This window comes from Centroberyx gerrardi, chromosome 8, assembly GCF_048128805.1.
Source record: "Centroberyx gerrardi isolate f3 chromosome 8, fCenGer3.hap1.cur.20231027, whole genome shotgun sequence".
Taxonomy (NCBI): Eukaryota; Metazoa; Chordata; class Actinopteri; order Beryciformes; family Berycidae; genus Centroberyx; species Centroberyx gerrardi.
In genome coordinates, this window is record NC_136004.1 from 9288108 (window position 1) to 9306053 (window position 17946).

Here is a 17946-nt window from a genome sequence, read left to right on the forward strand (position 1 = left end):
TTGTTAATACCTTTGTTATAGATTTTTTTTTTCAATTTTTTTTCCTCATATGCATGTAAACAAAAGTGCCCATCCCTCTCCCTTCAAAACACGCTCCTGATTTTTGAAGCCCTCTGAGCACAGAGAGTAAACCTCAAATAAAAGATAACAAATAAATGTTGATAAAACTACTAAGTATATACTTTATAAAATAAAATAGAGAGTGACGGACATGAATCCCTTACCAGTACCTGTCTGTGCCAGTGTGTTTGCGATGGCATGCTGAGCTCAATATATACGGGACGCCCAGGGGTGGAAACTCTGCCAACAGACCCCTGTGTCCGAGCCAGCCTGCAGATCGGCCTGCAATAGGCCCAGCAGACCGAAGTGAGGGGTCACCGTGCAGCTCGCCCCCCCGGTCTCACAACCCCACTAAGTTATTCCATTAGTTGTCAATTTTGTCCAGCCGCATTGTTCGATATCCACATGATTCAGCACAACCAGTGCCAAGAGTCCCACACCTACAATGAGAGCAGCCTGTGTGCCACCAGAGAGAGAGAGATTGATACAGAGAGGGAGAGAGAGAGAGAGAGAGAGAGAGAGAGAGAGAGCGGATACATAGAAAAAGGCAAGTTTTACTGTGCCAGAAAGATTGGGACTGATTGGAATAAAAACAATCATTTCCAGAGGTTAGCTGTACCGGCCAAACTTGACATCTTTCCATGGCATCTTTCTCCTGATGGCAGTAAAACAGTGCAGTGCGAATCCATTTTACAAGTGTAAACAACAGGGTACAAGTGCTCATTTAATCAGCTTTACTGATGTCGCATTTGCAGAATGTCAACAGTCCTGTAAGGGGATGGAAGTTAATATTGTCCTCTGTTGAAGCAAAGTTATTGCAGGAAGATAGATTGAAAGTCCAGTGATCTAAGAAAGCACAGGTTGCTTTCTTCTGAGCTGAACACATGGAAGTGATATGTATAACAGAGTGTGGCAGGTCAGAGTGGGCCTGAGTCACTACTGAGAATAGACATTCTGGTGCAGCAGGTCGGCCTGGAGGTAGAAACACAGACCACCAACCAGAAGGTTTCTGCTTCAATGGTGGGAGTGTTCAGGCTGAGCGAGGGGCCGAGGGAGGCAGGAATTACATCCACATTGTTCACCCTCCCTGCTGAACTACACCCTTAAACAAGGAACTGAATCCCAAACTGCTCCAGGGGCGCAGCACGGCCTCTGAGCCTGCACTCTGACCTCTGTGAGGAAATCCAGATATATACTGTATATATATATGGGTCGATGTATGTGTGTATCTAGGAGAGGCATGTACAAAGACAAATTCCAGTTTCCTTGTGTAAAAAGCCCATTAAGTTTTATCTTCCTCTGGTTGTTGCAGTAAAATCACTTGATGCCCCAATTTTCTGAGGAGCCAACTTTTAAAAGCTTAATGAGCCCATTTGCTTGTTATTATGTAACTGTTGTTTTATTTAGTCTTGTTTGCTTGCTACATCAAAGACTTGTTTGATGGACATGAGAACAGAGTATGAACAGAGTATTTAATTGAGTTGAACTGGATTGAACTGAAGTGCGATGATACTGTATGTCTGAAATGCATCGCCTCCTGTGGACAGCTGCACCTCATAAATCAGGACAAAATGAACCTTACAGCCAGGAATCATTCAGCACATACAAATAACTTGTTTTGTTTAGAGCACAGCAAGTGTTGCAGTCCAATGCCTATTCATCATCTCAATAAATATGATGTAATGCAGACAATAGAATGTGCTCTTCAAAAACATGGATAGTCATTTTGAAGTGGTCTTGGTTTTATTTTTAATGAGATATTCACTGGTCTATGGGCAATTTCCAGTCATGTGAGTTTGGTTGATTGCAGAAATGTGCCATTGAAAATGCAATAAGCGGAGGATTTTTTGTAATGATATTGCTGCCTCTTTTCACTTCATCTTCATAAGAACAGTGACTATATGACAGAGGACTTTAATGACTCAACTTTGTGTTCTTTGGGAATAAAACAATATTTGCTGTTTTAAATTAGTTATATTGTGCCCCTGTTTTGTCATTAGTGAATTATTGGCACTCTTGCTGAGTTTTAGTGACAGGTTTTGCAATTCAAAGAGTAGCTGGACATTTGGAGATTTGCACATTGCAGTGGTGAATGCCTGGAGTGAAATTGAGCTGTTTGCAACATTGCCATCCCTCATCTGTTCATTTATAACTGAAAACACAGGTCTGAGCCTATATCTAGTGTTTACAAAGAATATATAGGAGATAGTCCATGTATCAAGGGCTTCAACTCTATACTGTAGTGCAGCGTAGAGTTGGAACATACTTTTGGATCAGGGCTTTAAAGTCCAAATGCTCTATGATGCTCAGACGGAAGTGAGATGTACTGAACAATTCATATTAGAGTTATACAGACACGTAGTGTGGACTGTCTGGGCCTCCTAATTGAAAGTCTTTCTTATTTGGGTCTGTAGAGCTTTCTCCTCAGGATCCAGCTAGATGTTAAACTCTAGATGTGCAAGGACAACAGCTGGCAGACTTCATCTTTTGTACAAGTCTTCATTGTTGGGATGTGAGACACTCCGAAGTATAAGAGAGAGCAGGGCACAGAGAGATAGACTCTTACATATGTTAACGCCTTGAGAAGAGCCACTTCATTTTCATGTTTTAATCTATTCAAACTCTACACAGAAGAGAACAAGTATGCACAATATTCTATTCTTTGAATCATGTTATGTGTTATGTTTGTTTACTTTTTGAAAAATTACATCAACTCCTATTAAATAATGGCTTGCATGGGCCATTTCATGTCATCATCTTAAATAGCAATCATGCTCTGCAGATGGACTCAGTCTGGATTATGTAACATAGATCTTGATTGATTACTATCAGATGACTAATTTTTAATTTACCAGAACTATGGAGCTTTTTGAGCAATACCTTTCAATATTTACATGTTTGAGTTTAATCCAGTTGATATCAGTTACTATTAGTTTACCTTGTGATCTTTTCTTAAGGATAAACAACACTCAAACACACAATGATGACTATAGAAGGGAATGCAGTGCACTATGTTTTAATAGCAAGCATACATATGACATCATCATTTCCATTGATGTTCAGCAGATGTGAATCAACGTATTCATCAAATAAGTCATGCGCTCCTAATGCTGGATGAGGTTTTGAGCTGTCTTTGAGACTTAACTGGGAAAACACAAGCAATGGATGTGGCACACATGACTTGAGGAGTTATCCAAGTAAAATGAAGTTACAGCACATCTGTAGTTTGTTGTCTTGAGGGATGAATTGCCAGATGTGCTTTCTTTCTACTTTGACATTTCTGCAGTGTCTTTCAACTTTACATTTCTGATAGTGGTTTTCTCAAATCTTCAATATCTCAGATAACGCAGTTGACCAAATTGTACCTTGACACCTCAAGTGTCAAGACTTACAAGTATAACATCACCAACAAACATGGCCAACGCCAGGTCAAACAAACTTTTTATTCGCCACTGAAACATACATAGCACTTCTCACTGGGCACAAGCAGCCTTTGCCGTGGTCGGGGTGAGGCAGAGGTGCGGGCACTGCTGGCAGCATGGGAGAGGCTGTGGGGTGGGGCGGGGGTCGGGGGTCAGGGGTCAGGGGGTCGGGGGGTCGGAGGTCGGTGAGGATCCTGCTCAGCTGGCTCCAGCCGCAGCAGGGGGGGCAGGCGGCACGGGGGCCGGGGCGGGAACCGGGGCCGGGGCCGGGGCGGGGGCGGGAGCTGGGGCCGGGGCGGGCGCAGGGGCAGGAACAGTGAAACACCCCCTCTTGTGCCACTGCATGTCCCGCACACGTCGGACAGACTGGATCTGGGGCGCCGGGGCCTCCCAGTCGTTCCAGTGCTTGAAATCTCCCCGCTCGAAGATGAACTGGCGCCCCCTGTAGCCTGGGTACATGTAGCCAACCCATCTGGAAGGAGGGTAAAAAGACAGAATATTAAAAAAGGACTGAAAGACACAAGAGAAACAGGAAGGAAAAGCAAATGAGACTTGGGTGAACGGAGGGTGGAGAGGAGGTCTTACGTTCCGTTAAGAGCCTTGACGCTTGCTACGCGGTCCTGAAAGCCATGCCCCCACAAACTGGGCACGTCGTCATCCACAATCTCCATCTTCCTACCAGTAAATCCGGGGCTCTCAAACAGATGTAGCTTGTGTTCAGCACCGTCCTAAAGAGGACAGATACACACAGGAACATTTCCAAGCTTAACTTCAGAGTTAAAATGTATCCAGTGGATGAGCGAGGTCAATGTGGGTGAACCTAAAATAAGATCAGAGAGTGTAGAGGTGATGAGATACTTAAAGGTAATGCGTGAGCTTGTGTTTGAAACCCTGCAGAGCTTGGTGTCAGGAGAGATTTGTGGTATCCTTATGGCTGCAGTGTTCAGGAGGCTCTTATATTGAGGTATATGTGAGTCAGCTGTTGAGTTCAGAATAGTTACCCACCACTTTGAGTGGCCTTAGAGACAAGAAGGAGTAGCTGTTCTGACTATTAGTCCAGGTGTCCCAGCGAGGATACTCGCCCTTCTCCAGGATAAACTGCTCCCCTGTGAACCCCTGGCGGTCAAAACCCACCCAGCTGACAGGAGGGAACAGGAGAAGAGAGGGCGGAGTGGAGGGAGAAGAACAACAGACGATAATGTGAGAAGAAGAGCATGGTTTAGGTTTGCCAAACTTTCAAATATGAGTGTATTATCTAACATACACAACTATAATACATTATAATATACATTTTTACAAATAAATACTATAATAATACACTTGAATGTGTGAATTTAACAATCAATCTCTTCAGTGTGTGTCTTTAGGAGTAATGCAGCATCACTTACGGCCCTGACTCCACCAGCACAGAGCCAACCTTCTCAAGGCCCTTCTCCGTTACATCTTTACACTCTGCAGAAAACTCTGCCTTGCGGCCCTGGAAGTTCTCAAACTCGAACAACATCACCTGGATCACAGAGAGAGAGAGAGACAGGAGGTGAACGGTTACAGCGTGGCAGTAACACTGTCATGGGTCGGGGTTCGATTAAAAGCCTCCATCAAATGGCTTATATTATCTTAGATCCATTAAGGGAGAAGACACACGGTGATGACAGAGGAGAGGATGAAAAGCAAATAAAACAGAAAGACGACAGAGAGATGGACTATAACAAAAGAGAGAACAGACGAATATCACGTCACATTAGCTTTGTGATTTGGTGTCTGGTTACTAGACTACATAATAGTTGGAGATTGTGTGGTGGTCTTGGGCTGCTCCCAGTGTGAATAGTGTGTCTTTATGAATGTGAAACAGGGTGTTGCTCAGCAGTCCCTCCCTGGGTAAATGGAGGTTGGAGGGATGATCCAGTACCTTATATGTGGCTCCAGCTCCACCCTGGCTCTTCCCAGCAGCCAGCTGCTCCGGGGCGCTCTGCGGCTCCGACATCCTCCTGGTCCACTGCTCCTCCACTTTTGGCAGCAACACACACACACACACATAGAGGCAGACAAAACACACACACACGACACAAACATGTATGCGTATGTACAAGCACACACACGGGCACAAATATGCACACACACAGGGAAAGCTTAATGTCACTGTTGCATTCATAAATCACCCAGAATCAGAGGATTATATTCATTCTGATCTTTTCTATGTTTAGCAAATAGGCAAAGTAACCTGGGACCTAAAGTAAAAGTAGCTACTTTGTCATGTGTATGCTGACCAACAAAGTCTGCCATACTCTGATCAATGTGCAATTGATACAATAGGTTACAACATACTTCACAAAAGTATACACTCATCAGTCCTTCATCACTTTCCTTTACAATGCCGACACCAAAATCCTCCAAACCTGGGTGCTGAACACCTTGCACTGCAGTACCTTGCACTACATGTCACTTAAAAAAGTCGGCTTTCCTGTTCTTTTCAGTAATTGACACCTCTCATCAGTATTAACTACATCCTCATGAGTTATACTGGTCTCCTTATCGGTAAGTCTGCCTTACTGCTTTTTCCATCTAACTCCATTGCATTAGAATTCTGATACCAGCTGCTATTGATCCCAATGTGTCCATATTGAGGCTTTTACCTGGGTATGCCTGCTAGGAAGCGGTAACGTCCCTCTGGTTCGGTGCCACTTGGTGTTTGGTGGGGTTGAGCCATTGGAGGGCAGGGGCAGGGGGGGTATTTATGGTTTATTTCTGGCCACAACAGCAGAAAAGGGGGAGCTGTTGATACAGCAAGTCTGTCGCTCACATTGTGTCCATAACGCTGCCTCTCAATAGGCAGCTGTGTTGGCACACACTGCGCTGCCCGTCCGCCTGCCTGCCAGTGAGCGCTGTGTGCGGGCACAGGGAGAGGGAGCCAAGAGGATTCAGCAAACAGCCCCGCTCAGCACAAACACACACACACACGCACACACACTTTCTGACCACACCCAATCTCGACCTCACCAAACTTCCTCGCACTCTTCTCACCAATACAGGTTTGTATTATCCCCGTCAACGTGAACGAACCGGTGGCCCTCTTTGACCACTTATCTTCAAAGGTTTGACAAAAAAAACTTTGCAAAGCAGCTGCTTCACAAAATCTCAACAATCAGATTATCCAGACCATAACCAAGAAGGCATTGAGTAGGTGATTTGATGAAAAAATATGTTTTCATAGGACTGGCTTTTGTAACCAGGAAAATGACCAGGAGGGCCTGATTAAAGTATTTTAAGAAGTGCAACACAACACCCATAAACCTAGCAAATACCCAGAAAACTGCAAGGTACTGGAAGCTATGCAGGAGGAAACTTAGCCAAAGATGCATCATACAGAGTCTTGTAGTTCAACTCAAGTAAATTTTATTAAGAATTTACACTTTAGGACACTGGCCAGTACAACACAGTGCAATATACATCTTTTACTTTCAAATAAAAAAAGGACAAACAAAGGACATAAAAAATAAACCCTCAAATTGACAAAGTTTATGACAAAGTAAAACGTCATGTACAGACAAACCGGGGACACCGACTCCAAAGATTCGATCAACACATTCACTTGCATTGCATTAGCATTCCAATGAGTCTACCCCAATACAGGAGACGGGACATGGCCGACAGGAGGGGGCAGAGGTCAGTGCTGTAGTGCATCAAGTGACAAAGTGCTTTATGGAAGCGCAGAGCAAGTGGGTACATGGCAAATGTAAGGAGGAAGACTGTAGTTATGTTTGAGCTCTAAAACAGGTGCAAATAGTCAAATTTGTTTGGAGCAATACAGAGGGCAAAGTATACCCCTCCTCATTCAAACAATGTAGTGAACGAACCCTCCCTCCACTGGAGCAGTGTAAGCCATGATCCCAGCACTCTTGGCCAGTCAGCATGAGCAAAGCTTGGTATGGGAGCAGAGATTGTGCATGCACATAATTGGAATAAAATAGAGGGAAAATTGCACATTTGTTGGAAATTTAAAAACAAAACATACATTCTGTCAAAACATAATCCAGGGAATCCGAGGTGAATGTATGGCTCATAAAGGGACGCATATAGCTACAACATTGTCCTTGCAATCCTCTCTTAGTCATTCTTGTCGCACAACCATTCAATCTACTTGAGGAGGTAAGGTGGAAAGGAGGGAAGACAGGCTGATTAGTGTTTTCATGCAAGATTGAGGATTGTGTTTGTGCTGATAAGGAGTGTGCATGATTGAGAAAGTCACTTGGCCAAACGTCCCCCACCCTCCTTCCACAAAGACAAATAGAGATTCAGACAAAAAGTTCTACGCAGCAACTGTGACAGTGTTAAGTTGTGGAGTGTATCAAAGTAAAAGGCTTTGGAGCCTCTATTGTAGTGATGCTTTTTTAATCCTTGCAAAACTAGCACTCTGTCTCTTTCAAAGCAATGACAATACAAATATAACTTTTCATTACAGATACTAACATAATATACAGTCCCGCTGACAATCAGGTCAGCGGTATTTTGTTCTCTACGTTCAAGGGGAAAAATCATCAGCATCTGAAATGTTATCCTATGGCAATGCTTGTGTGACTACAATCAACGACCTCCACTGACACAGATACATCCAGCGCATAGACACCAACTTCAACATACTAGTAAAATAAGGAAACTAAATACAAATATCTCGTAGAGGACTTGGACTGCCCTCCAGTGTATGCTGAAGCACTTGCAGGTTAAGAGGCGTTGTGGTCCCACAAGTTAACCATTTCCTGAAACGCGGCCTGTCAGGAAATAATTGCCTTTTCTCCTTTCTCCGCTTCTCCTGGTCCCTATCAGAGTAAAGTGTCTATTTGAAGTCCCTCCTGGCACAGAAGAGCTTCCAGAGGATCAAGCAGTGAAATGGACAGCCAGAGCAGCCTGATGTTGTTCTCCTTGCTTGTTGTTTTTTTTCCGTAAGACCGAGACTCTCAGAAAAAAAGGCACCATGCACATGTATGTGACCCAGACGGGAAGACGACGAAGACAAACAAATAGAAAATACATCAGCAGCGGTAGATTCCCCCCTCATCTTCTCCGGGTCAAAGGTTAAGGCTTCTATTTCATACAGATTCGTCTGTTTTAAGGCAACCTTGAGGAGGGAATGAAAAAGGAAACCATCAACACAGGTGTCAAAGATGCATATAGTGCAAACAAAGATGAGCTCACGTGTTGTTTTTTATGTAAACATAGACACTGGTAGGGGGACAGAAAACTAGCTCACCTTCTTATTTAGCTATCATTTTCATATTGACTCAAGCGCTTCTTGGACTTCAGCTCTCTTAACCACTGGGGTGAGTCCTCCTCACTGAGAACAGAAGAGACACACAGCACTACTAAGTGGAAGGTTAAGGCAGGAACAAGCAGCTGAACATGAGCCAACCGATTCTGAGAGAAAATATCTTCTCTCCAATTGGTGTCTCTTACCCATTTTCTTTCCCACCAGCAGGGGGCAGTACACGCGCGGCCCGTGGCAGGAAGGGAGACTTGGGAGAGCGAGACAGCTGCTGGGAAGAAGAGGGTGCAGGTCCATCAGTCTGATTGTCGGAGTCACCCCTCTTCTTCAGCTGGGCCTGAGAACCAGAATGAGACACAGTTACTAAAATCCAGATACAAGAAATTGTCTAATTTTCAATTCAGTTCAGAACTTTATTCCTCCTTAAACAGGTGCACAATAAATAACCATTTTTCTACCCACTGATTTCTACAGATCCAAAGCTGCTGGCTCACCTTTAACGCCGAAGGGTCCATCCCAGGGAACAGCTGGATCCTCTGTGGCTGGGAAGCGGCAGCAGAGCGGGGGTCGACTCCTCTGGCCTGCTCCTCAGAGTCAGAGTCCTCCTGCTTGCTCTCAGCCTTCTCCTCTGTCACAGGGAGAACACAGATAAAGTCGATCTTTATTCTTATATACAACAACGGTTGATATCCATCACTTCTGAAATGCAAAAAAGTGAAAACTAGACACACAAAAGTACGATTTCGGTGTTAAACCCAATGGACCAAAATTTGGAATGACAGTGATACACAGACAAAACATGCATAACGTCGCTGTTGGGTGAAAACCTTATGACTCCAGTTTTGGTGATTTTCATGTTTTCACTTCAACTGAAGGATTACATGCTCCTCTATGGGTTGAGAAAATTCTACAAGCCTTGGGCCTATGAAACCCTTTCAAAACCAATTAGATACACTGAAAAATGCATGGCCATCAAACTAAAAAAAAAAAAAGCTTGTTTTTCTTAGTTCCTGAAAAGTTTTTGGAGATGTGAGATTTTCACCCAACAACAATGATATTCTAACATAAAATGCCACAATGCTGTGCCATACCAAGGCTCTGTATTAGGTACTTGCTTGGTCCATACATCACTCTTGTTTTGAATGTTTTGAATGGTGGACTTGGACATTGAGGTTTCCAAAGTAAACTTTAACAACAAAATCAAACTTTTGAGTGTCTAATTTTCACATGCATCTGTTTTGTGGTATACTGAAGGTGGAATTCATCGTATCAGCACTCGCCGTTTCTTATCGCACGGTATATTTTCAAGATTTCCTCCAAGGTTTTAAATGGGTCATGTTTGGACTCGAGATGCCGGTAACTACAAATAAACTGACCTGTGGAGTCTCGGTAGCGCCAGTCCTCGGTGGCTCGTCCCTCTCCCTCTGGAAGCAGAGTCAAGACGGCACTCTGGCGGGCGGCTCTGGAGGGCCGCGACCGCGGGCCTCGTTTCTTACCCAGCTGGGCTCTGGAGCGGAGAGCGCTGGTGTCCAACAGAGAGGTCGGGGCCTGGAGCATCCAGAGACAGAGTGGGAAATATATCAGCTGACACATAACAGATATGATCAAGAGGACAACAAGTAAAGACTCTGCACAGTTACAAGGCATTTGTGGAGATAACCTAATTAATGATTTATTTATTTGAAATGGATCTCAGCTCTCTGGCTCCCTCGCTCCAAAATTGGTGCCTTTCTGTCCTTTTCCGGCCTGAAGAGAGTCAGTCACGCCTTCCCATGTGGATTATTGTAATTTACTGTATGCTCTTTTTTTTTTTTACGTCTTAATTGTGGTATTGGTGTTCCATGCTCCCCGTTTTGTAACCCCCCTATTTTGTAAAGCACTTTGGTACACATTGGTTTTGTGTTTTTAAGACCTATGTAAATAAAGTTGACTTGACTAGTTAATTAAAGTGCAGCAAATAGTAACGTTAGGCTACTTGGCTTGCTGGTTAAAATTAGCAACTGAACCCTTAGCAAACATAGATTATAGTCATAGAAACAATGCAGTGTGACTCATTATACAATGACAGAGAATGTGTTACGATCAAAAAAACATTTAGCTATATATTGCCATATATTACTAAATTGTAGAAGTCCATGCAAACTTTGTGATGAAAAACTTGAAAGTTTTGCCGTCATATGAATTTCATCTGAATAAAGGGATGACGACTTTGGGAGTTGTGTGAAATTCCCAGCTAAGCTGTAAGATTCATAGTTAAGGCTAACCTTTCACAACAAAACAACTTTTACTTTCTACTGATTACATTTTTATCATATGATTTGTAAAAAATGATTCTCTGAAGTGCTGGACACCGTTGTGAAGTTTAATAGTGCACAGGTATAGATAAGTAAAGTGCTCGGCTCATCTGATTTTGCCTCTTGATGACCATGATGATGTGGAAAAGCTGAAAAACTAACTCTTCAAAAAAACCCAAAACAAACTAAAGCAGAAAAAAAAAACCTGACATCCCTGACATGATCAGAGGTAACGACAGGTATGGCAGCATGAGGCCATATGAGATCAAAAGAATTGAACTGTGGTATCTCAGGTGAGACTTACTTCAGGGAAAGGGAGTGGCTGGCTCTCTGGTGGGGATGAGGGGGAGAGGCTGTCCGGGGCGTCGGGGTCGAAGGGCGAGGCATGTTCGCCCAGTGTGTGTGGGGGAGTGGGTTTCCTTGGCGATGGGGTGAGGTTGCCGTCTGAGGTGGGTGTGGCAGGAGTCAGACTAAAACAGAAAAAACAAAAAGACAAAGTTAGGAAACACTGGCCTAACAACAACACCTTGCTACATTCACAGCTTCAATCAAACGGAGTCTGAGTCATATCCTACTTTTTCCTGCCAGACTTGACTGTGGGAAGCTATGAGCTGGATGATGTAATTAGAGACAAACTACAAGCCTCCCATTTCACCATGTCAGTGTTCAACAACAACGATTCATATACATGATGTTACAGGCTGGGATGTTAATTTCAAAAGAATGGTTTCACCTTATCCATAAGACAATAAAACTGACCATATTATAGCAGCACAAATCCAAACTTCACTCTATTTTGTAAATTTTAAAAAACAAATCCACTTTTATCAACGTTGGTTTATGTTGTGGTATTATGTTCTGGCCACAGGAGGTCAGTGACAGACTGCAGTGAGGGAGGCTGGGTATGATGTAACTGCTGGTGTGGAGCAGGGAGCTGTTCTCATTAAATAATTCTTGTTTAGGCAGTTCTGCTTTATCCATAATAAAGAGAGACAGGGGGAAGATGGAGAACACTTAAGTACATGATATGTGCCTTAGCCAGCAGGATGCCCACTGACAACAGCTCTCTGTTAGCTGCAGGCACTCAGATATACTGAGCTGTTTGTCTGTACTGTAACTAAGGAGCTTGTGATCCATTTATCTATTCCTTACTCAGAGACGCTCCCTCTGCCGCGTGGGTAAATATCACTAATGTGATATCGCTAGTATGACACATGTACACATGGTCATGATAAAACACTCTATCAATGACAGACTGAAAGCAGCTTACAGTTGCAACCTTTCAGTAAGGCTGCATCTGATGCAGTCCTGTGACTTTGCCCAAAGGTCAGAGCTGCTTCAGGAAAAGACGTGATAGAGCACATCTCTTGTTATTGCTGCATCCATATGCTGCTTTTTATCGATCAGAGGTGTTAGATTGCCGATCAACCCAGTTAGTGCTATATATATGGACGGAGGGATGAATCAGCAGGATTTGGAAGGTCATTATCATGGACCGGGGAGAATAGATCCCAGGAGAAAGCCATCTCTCTGGTACTGCTTAAACATTGGTGCTCCTGGTAGAGGTTCACTGCAACTATTTATGAAGTAAGATTGGGGGATGTGATCAGAACAACAAAAAATGCAGCAAAAGGCAAGAAAACAATATTAATAAATAAACAATGAAAGAACAAGCCCTGAAAAAGGAATCCCATCTCTGGACAGTGGAAACAGACTGTGTGTTTACCTATCATCAGTACGCAGTCCTGTCTCCCAGGTCCCGTACTGACTGTCGGTCTCATGGACCGGTGTGTCTGAGTCCTTCCCGTCCTCCTCACCGCTGACACTCTGCTTCTGCTGCACCTGAGAGAGAGGGGGGGGCAGAGAGAAATTATTAATGAAATAGGGAGGAACCAAAGAGATCTAAAGTTATGTAACTGATTAGCCTGAGAGACACCAAAAAGACCAATCAACAGCTCTCTTATTGTGTATGCAAACAACACGCAACACCTGTACAACCTAGGTGACTGGTGACAATCTGTCTCCCAGTTAAATCTGGTAATATGTGAATTGCCCATTTGTATTTATATTGTCAAACCATGGAAATTTGCTTTGCTTTTGTTAAATATGGTTTAATCGACTACTACAGTCAGCGAGTGATAAATCAAGTAGTTGGTTAATCGTTCTCCTCCCTACTGTTGAACTGCCAACAGTGATAGCGCTGCATTGTGTGGAGGTTGAGTGGCCAGCAGTGGGTAAGATGGATAATGAAAGGTAATGGGATGAACTCATAGAGACAGGAACAGAGCGTGGACAGAGACGGAGACGGGTGGGTGGGTGATTGTGTGTTTGCTGTCTACTGAACCATGCTCCTTTTAATGAGGCTGCTACAGAGGGCACACTGTCCTAAAACCACATACTGCTCCAGAGGCGCGCGCGCGCGCATGAACCGATAACCCTGGCCTATATAAAATAAAAAAACACAACGGAAAATCCTCCTGTCCTCAGATGCTGCCTGAGGGGTCGACGGAGAAATGCGATACACCTGGGTGTGTAACTGTGCAGTTTCCTAGACTGTGAGAGCTTATCCGAGAGCAGCACTAGTGATGTTTATAAGGCCAGTGACTGTAGATCAGAGCTCTCATTCTTAGAGCTTCATGAATGCAGTCCCTGTTTTCTTTGTGTGAGCAAGAGGAAAGACACAAGGGTAGACTAAGTACAAAAAAGAGATAGAGAGAGGCCATGAGATATGAGAGAATATTGGAGGCAGAGAGCGAGCGTGAGAGTTTGAGAGAGAAGGAGCATGATATAAAGAGAGAGCGAGAGAAAACAACAGTGCAGGATGTCATTCATCAGCTATGCCTTTCCTGACAGGAAAAAAAGACAACGCAGAACACAGTGAACACAGTGAGAATGGCATTCAATACCGCTCCCTACATCTGAGAAAGCACTTGTGCTCAAGTACATCCTCTTCTCAAGGCTTTACAGCACTCACACAGCTTTTTAAGCCGACATCACAGGGCCACACACTTGCCTCCAAATCCACACTGCTGAGTCCCGCTTCGATCGACTCTTCAGCTGTGAACAAAGCCCTAGACCAAAGGTACATGAATGAAATTGTAGGTAGTAACATGCTGAACCTGTGACCACATCCTCAGGCTATCTGGTGGTCTTGGGGTCGATTAAACGAGGCTGCTAATCCAGCTACATGTGTAGGCCTTCCAAAAAGACTAGGCTAGGTCAGAGAGAGATCTACAGCATTTAGCTTTCACTATTGATTGAAAAACAGTTGAAACCTTAACTAGCTACAACATCAACAGGAGATCAATTGGGTATAGAAAGTACAAACATTTAAAACCAGTAATTATTTCCTGCCAAAAACAGCTGTCTTGTTGATCCTTTTAATAATAATAATATAATGGATTTTGGCCTAGAGGTGATAAATGTACTATGCTAAATTTACAGGACTAAGCATGTAAGGAGTGAATAAACAGGCAGTAAATCTCTGCTGATCTGAATTCCTCTCCCCTATGTGTGTGTTGCTCAACTTCAACACACCCAGAACACACCCAGAACACACCTCACTTGATCAGCATGGAGGAGGAACACTGCCTCGGCTGTAACATGTTGAGGAGAGGGGCCCTTACACAGTAGCAAAAATAAAGACTTAACGCACTTTGCTCAAAGCAAAAGCTGAAAAGCCTTTATTTTACTGGATCATTCATAACCTCATACTATGCATTAGCCAGTAAAATAACAGCCTTTAACATTTTCAATGAAGGAGCACCTGGGCTCTTTTTTCTAGTTTTTCTTTTGATGCAGTCTGCATTAATCTCCAGACGCTTCCAAGTTAGTCACCTATCAGCCAAACAATACCAGACAAAAAAAAGTGTAAGCACTAAGATGGTCTAATCGCTGAAAAACCTTTGACAGTCACAGGGTGTCAGCTCTGCTCAACAGTGCACATGGATAATATGGATGATGAAAGAGGCCTAGTGAGCCAACAAGGTCCAGTAACAGTGATTTAGAGCTGTCGTGAGGCAGACTTTTCCTTAATAACATTAGCAATAGCCAGCCTCCCCTAGACGACGGCAGGAAGGGTGCGTCAGGGGAAACAACATAACAATGAACGGATGAATGGAAGGATGAAGGAGAGAAAGGGCTGATCACTGAAGGGGATTGACTGACGAACTGACACATGAGAGAGGAAGTGGCTGGACTGAGGCCTTGGAAAGTTCTACTAGATAACAGGCCAATCTCTGAATGCCACACATATTCCAGTGACACACTCACGCAGGACTAAGATGTAGCGGTCTGTGGATCGCTCGCCAAACCTCACAAGTAAAATGGAGAGTGAATTATTATATTGCTGCTCTGTGAAAAGGGAAGTGCTCTGCTGTAACACATCTAACAGATGGTCCTACCTAGGAGCAGAGAACAGACTGAGCAGCAAGTGTAGGTACAGCGAGTTTGTTTACATGCACACAGTACTCCACATACTTTTCAGGCTAACTGCATCTTGATACCCTGATCAGTGTTGGACTCATTCTAAGTCACTGGATATAAGTGTCAGTTAAATGCTTAAAATGGGAAATGTACAAATATCCATGAATATACATGAATAAACAGAATATTCTGAATATTACCGTGGAAACAGACCTTACAGACCACAAACACCTACTGTTAATCGGATAAGTTGTTTACATGCCTCAGTATCGCAACAAATATCACCATATCACTGTATGGTTTCTCATGATCGGGATAAGAGCTTATCCAGTTTATAGTAAATGGGATCTGACGTGAGCATCTCAATATTACTGTTAATGTGCATGTAAACACATTCAATTACAACAGAACACATACACACACAGTAACCCGCCGTCCTCCATTCTCTACTCATCTGCTATAGTCAATGGCTAGGGTGGAAAGTGGGAAAATATGCTCTGTGTGCACTCATGGACATTGCAGCAATCAATAACAATATCCTAGAGATACTCAAAACAACTGCTCCCATGAGTACTAATCTCATGTCAACAAATGGGCATTCCAACCGCATGTTAGAGGACTTACAATAAGACGACCTCTGCTAGGAAAACTGAACAGCACTTTGTTATTCTTTCATTACATAAGTGGAACATACAGACAAGGGCTCAACGTTGTACAAAGCTCTTGGTAAGAACAGAATGCCAGAATGTAAAAACCCGACTTGGCTTAAGACCTTAGCTAAGAGACCACTGGTCCTGACACCAGCTGAATGTTGTGATGTGACTGGGGACACAGCAGAGACTTAAGGTACATTCATACCAAGCATGTTTGCAGCATTTCAATCAAATTCTGGAGTGTTGACTGCTTTAGTTTGGTTTGTTTGGGCATATGAGAACGATGCCATTCGAACTCGAGCGAGCACCAAATAACCGTACAGAGACTGCCTGAAAATGCAGGTCTGTCCTCATCCAAGCGAACGGTGCGGTTCATTAGGAGTGAGAACGTAATCGTACCAAGTACAGGAAACAACCTCAAACATATGGTTTTATGAGTATGTTGTTCGTCCATTGGTTCATGTGGATCATATGGATTTATGGGTATAAAGAGACAGATGTTGACGTCTGATAGCCAGCAGCTCCTCATGCTTGGAAAGCCTAGCATAACAAAATGAACCGAGGGCAAACAGCAGTCTGGACTGATGCTCTTATTTATCTATTTCTTCATGTGTTCTTTATCTTTACTGGTATGAGCACCAGAGATGGTAAATTACGGCAAAGAGCACAGACAACAATAACCTAGAACGCCTGTTTGCTTTAGCTTGATGCAGTTATTCTGATTATTGCAGGACTGTAGTAACTTCAACTTCAGTTGATTTGCAACTTCAACAACAGTTGATGCTGCACACCTACTGTAGCTAGTATGCACCTGGTGACTGTACAGCATCTGTACGTATTTATTCGCCTACGAAAAATGTTGTGCCATAGTTCAATCTTGCACAGTTTGCAGGGAATCACAGAAAGCAACACATAAAATGCCCCAAATTTTCATGACAATGGTCTCATATTTGTACAACAAAATAAATTTGAGAATGATATATTGAAGAAATATTCTACACATAGGGGCTTTAAATAAACTATATTCACTCCTGAAGGACAGGGATCCTGTAGGTATAAAATGGGCTGCATTAAAACATAGACTGCATTAAAACACATACCAAGTGCATGGGGTTGGCAAGTTGGCCAACAGATAGAGGCTGACCATGAAGAGAGTAATAGCAACATCAAACTAAAATGCTCTTTTATGATAAAAGAGAGAAAAGAATGTTACTGTACACTACTCGTAATGAAATAACATAGAAGAAAAAAAAACATGTTAGAAGAAAGTGCTTTGAGAATTTGGCGCAGACTAGACAAGTTTCTATTGTTATTGCGGCAAATGGTTTGAAATACTAACCTTCAAAAGGTGTCAATCAAAGTTTTACAACAATCAGAAGGCAACATGTCATTCTAAGGTGGAGAAATTGAAGGAACTACAGAACACATAGTAGCTGCACAGATGATCCACTGACACCGGGTCAGTTTGGTTTAGTTATGCAGCTGGGAACAGTCCTGGGTGATATTTCAAGAAGCAGGATCACTCAATTAGCCAGACAACTAAAAATGAACGTGGAATAACTACTCAGATGTTGTTCATAGTGAGAGATAGTTAGTAAGGCAAAAAGACATCCATAAGAGCCAATGTCAATATGGCAGCTGAAAAAGTATTCAAAACTGGGTAGTGCTACTTAGAAATACCCCTCTATTCTATTGGCTGACTTTCTGGTATTGCCGTCACCTGCCACAGCCTCATGCAAAAGGTATACAAATAATACAAACAAAACAAATAGCCTCTTTCAACTGTTGTACACACCTCAGGATTTCAGTTATCTGACAGCATGCAACACTGTCTA

General features: G+C 43.2%; 2 protein-coding genes across 3 annotated transcripts in view; both read right to left on the reverse strand.

The window, feature by feature from the left end:
- Positions 1-3680: 3680 nt before the first annotated feature.
- On the reverse strand, positions 3681-5466 carry LOC139929401 (beta-crystallin B3-like). Its single transcript, XM_071922269.1, has 5 exons — positions 5392-5466; positions 4871-4989; positions 4488-4620; positions 4068-4210; positions 3681-3954 (listed from the first exon to the last, which is right to left on the reverse strand). Exons 1-5 carry the CDS (start codon positions 5464-5466, stop codon positions 3681-3683), a joined length of 744 nt encoding a protein of 247 aa, XP_071778370.1.
- A 1386-nt stretch (positions 5467-6852) lies between these two features.
- LOC139929399 (uncharacterized) overlaps positions 6853-17946 on the reverse strand; it is a 28451-nt gene continuing 17357 nt past the window's right edge. Inside the window, exons 7-13 of one of the 2 annotated variants that reach the window (XM_071922267.2) lie at positions 12760-12869; positions 11338-11503; positions 10116-10287; positions 9234-9367; positions 8931-9076; positions 8728-8811; positions 6853-8595 (exon numbers count right to left, since the gene is read on the reverse strand). In XM_071922267.2, the coding sequence (XP_071778368.2) occupies positions 8736-8811; positions 8931-9076; positions 9234-9367; positions 10116-10287; positions 11338-11503; positions 12760-12869 (804 nt within the window). In that variant the 3' untranslated portion in view covers positions 6853-8595; positions 8728-8735. Of the gene's footprint in view, positions 8596-8727; positions 8812-8930; positions 9077-9233; positions 9368-10115; positions 10288-11337; positions 11504-12759; positions 12876-17946 lie in introns of both variants that reach the window. The other variant, XM_071922265.2, reaches the window with a different exon arrangement.

Excerpts from the sequence above, each read along its gene's own strand:
- LOC139929401 (XM_071922269.1), bottom strand. The coding sequence starts at position 5,466 with ATGTCGGAGCCGCAGAGCGCCCCGGAGCAGCTGGCTGCTGGGAAGAGC. Across the intron at positions 4,990-5,391 it reads GAGCTGGAGCCACATATAAG|GTGATGTTGTTCGAGTTTGA; the intron begins GTACTGGATCAT and ends TCTGTGATCCAG. Across the intron at positions 4,621-4,870 it reads GTGCTGGTGGAGTCAGGGCC|CTGGGTGGGTTTTGACCGCC; the intron begins GTAAGTGATGCT and ends CCCTCCTGTCAG.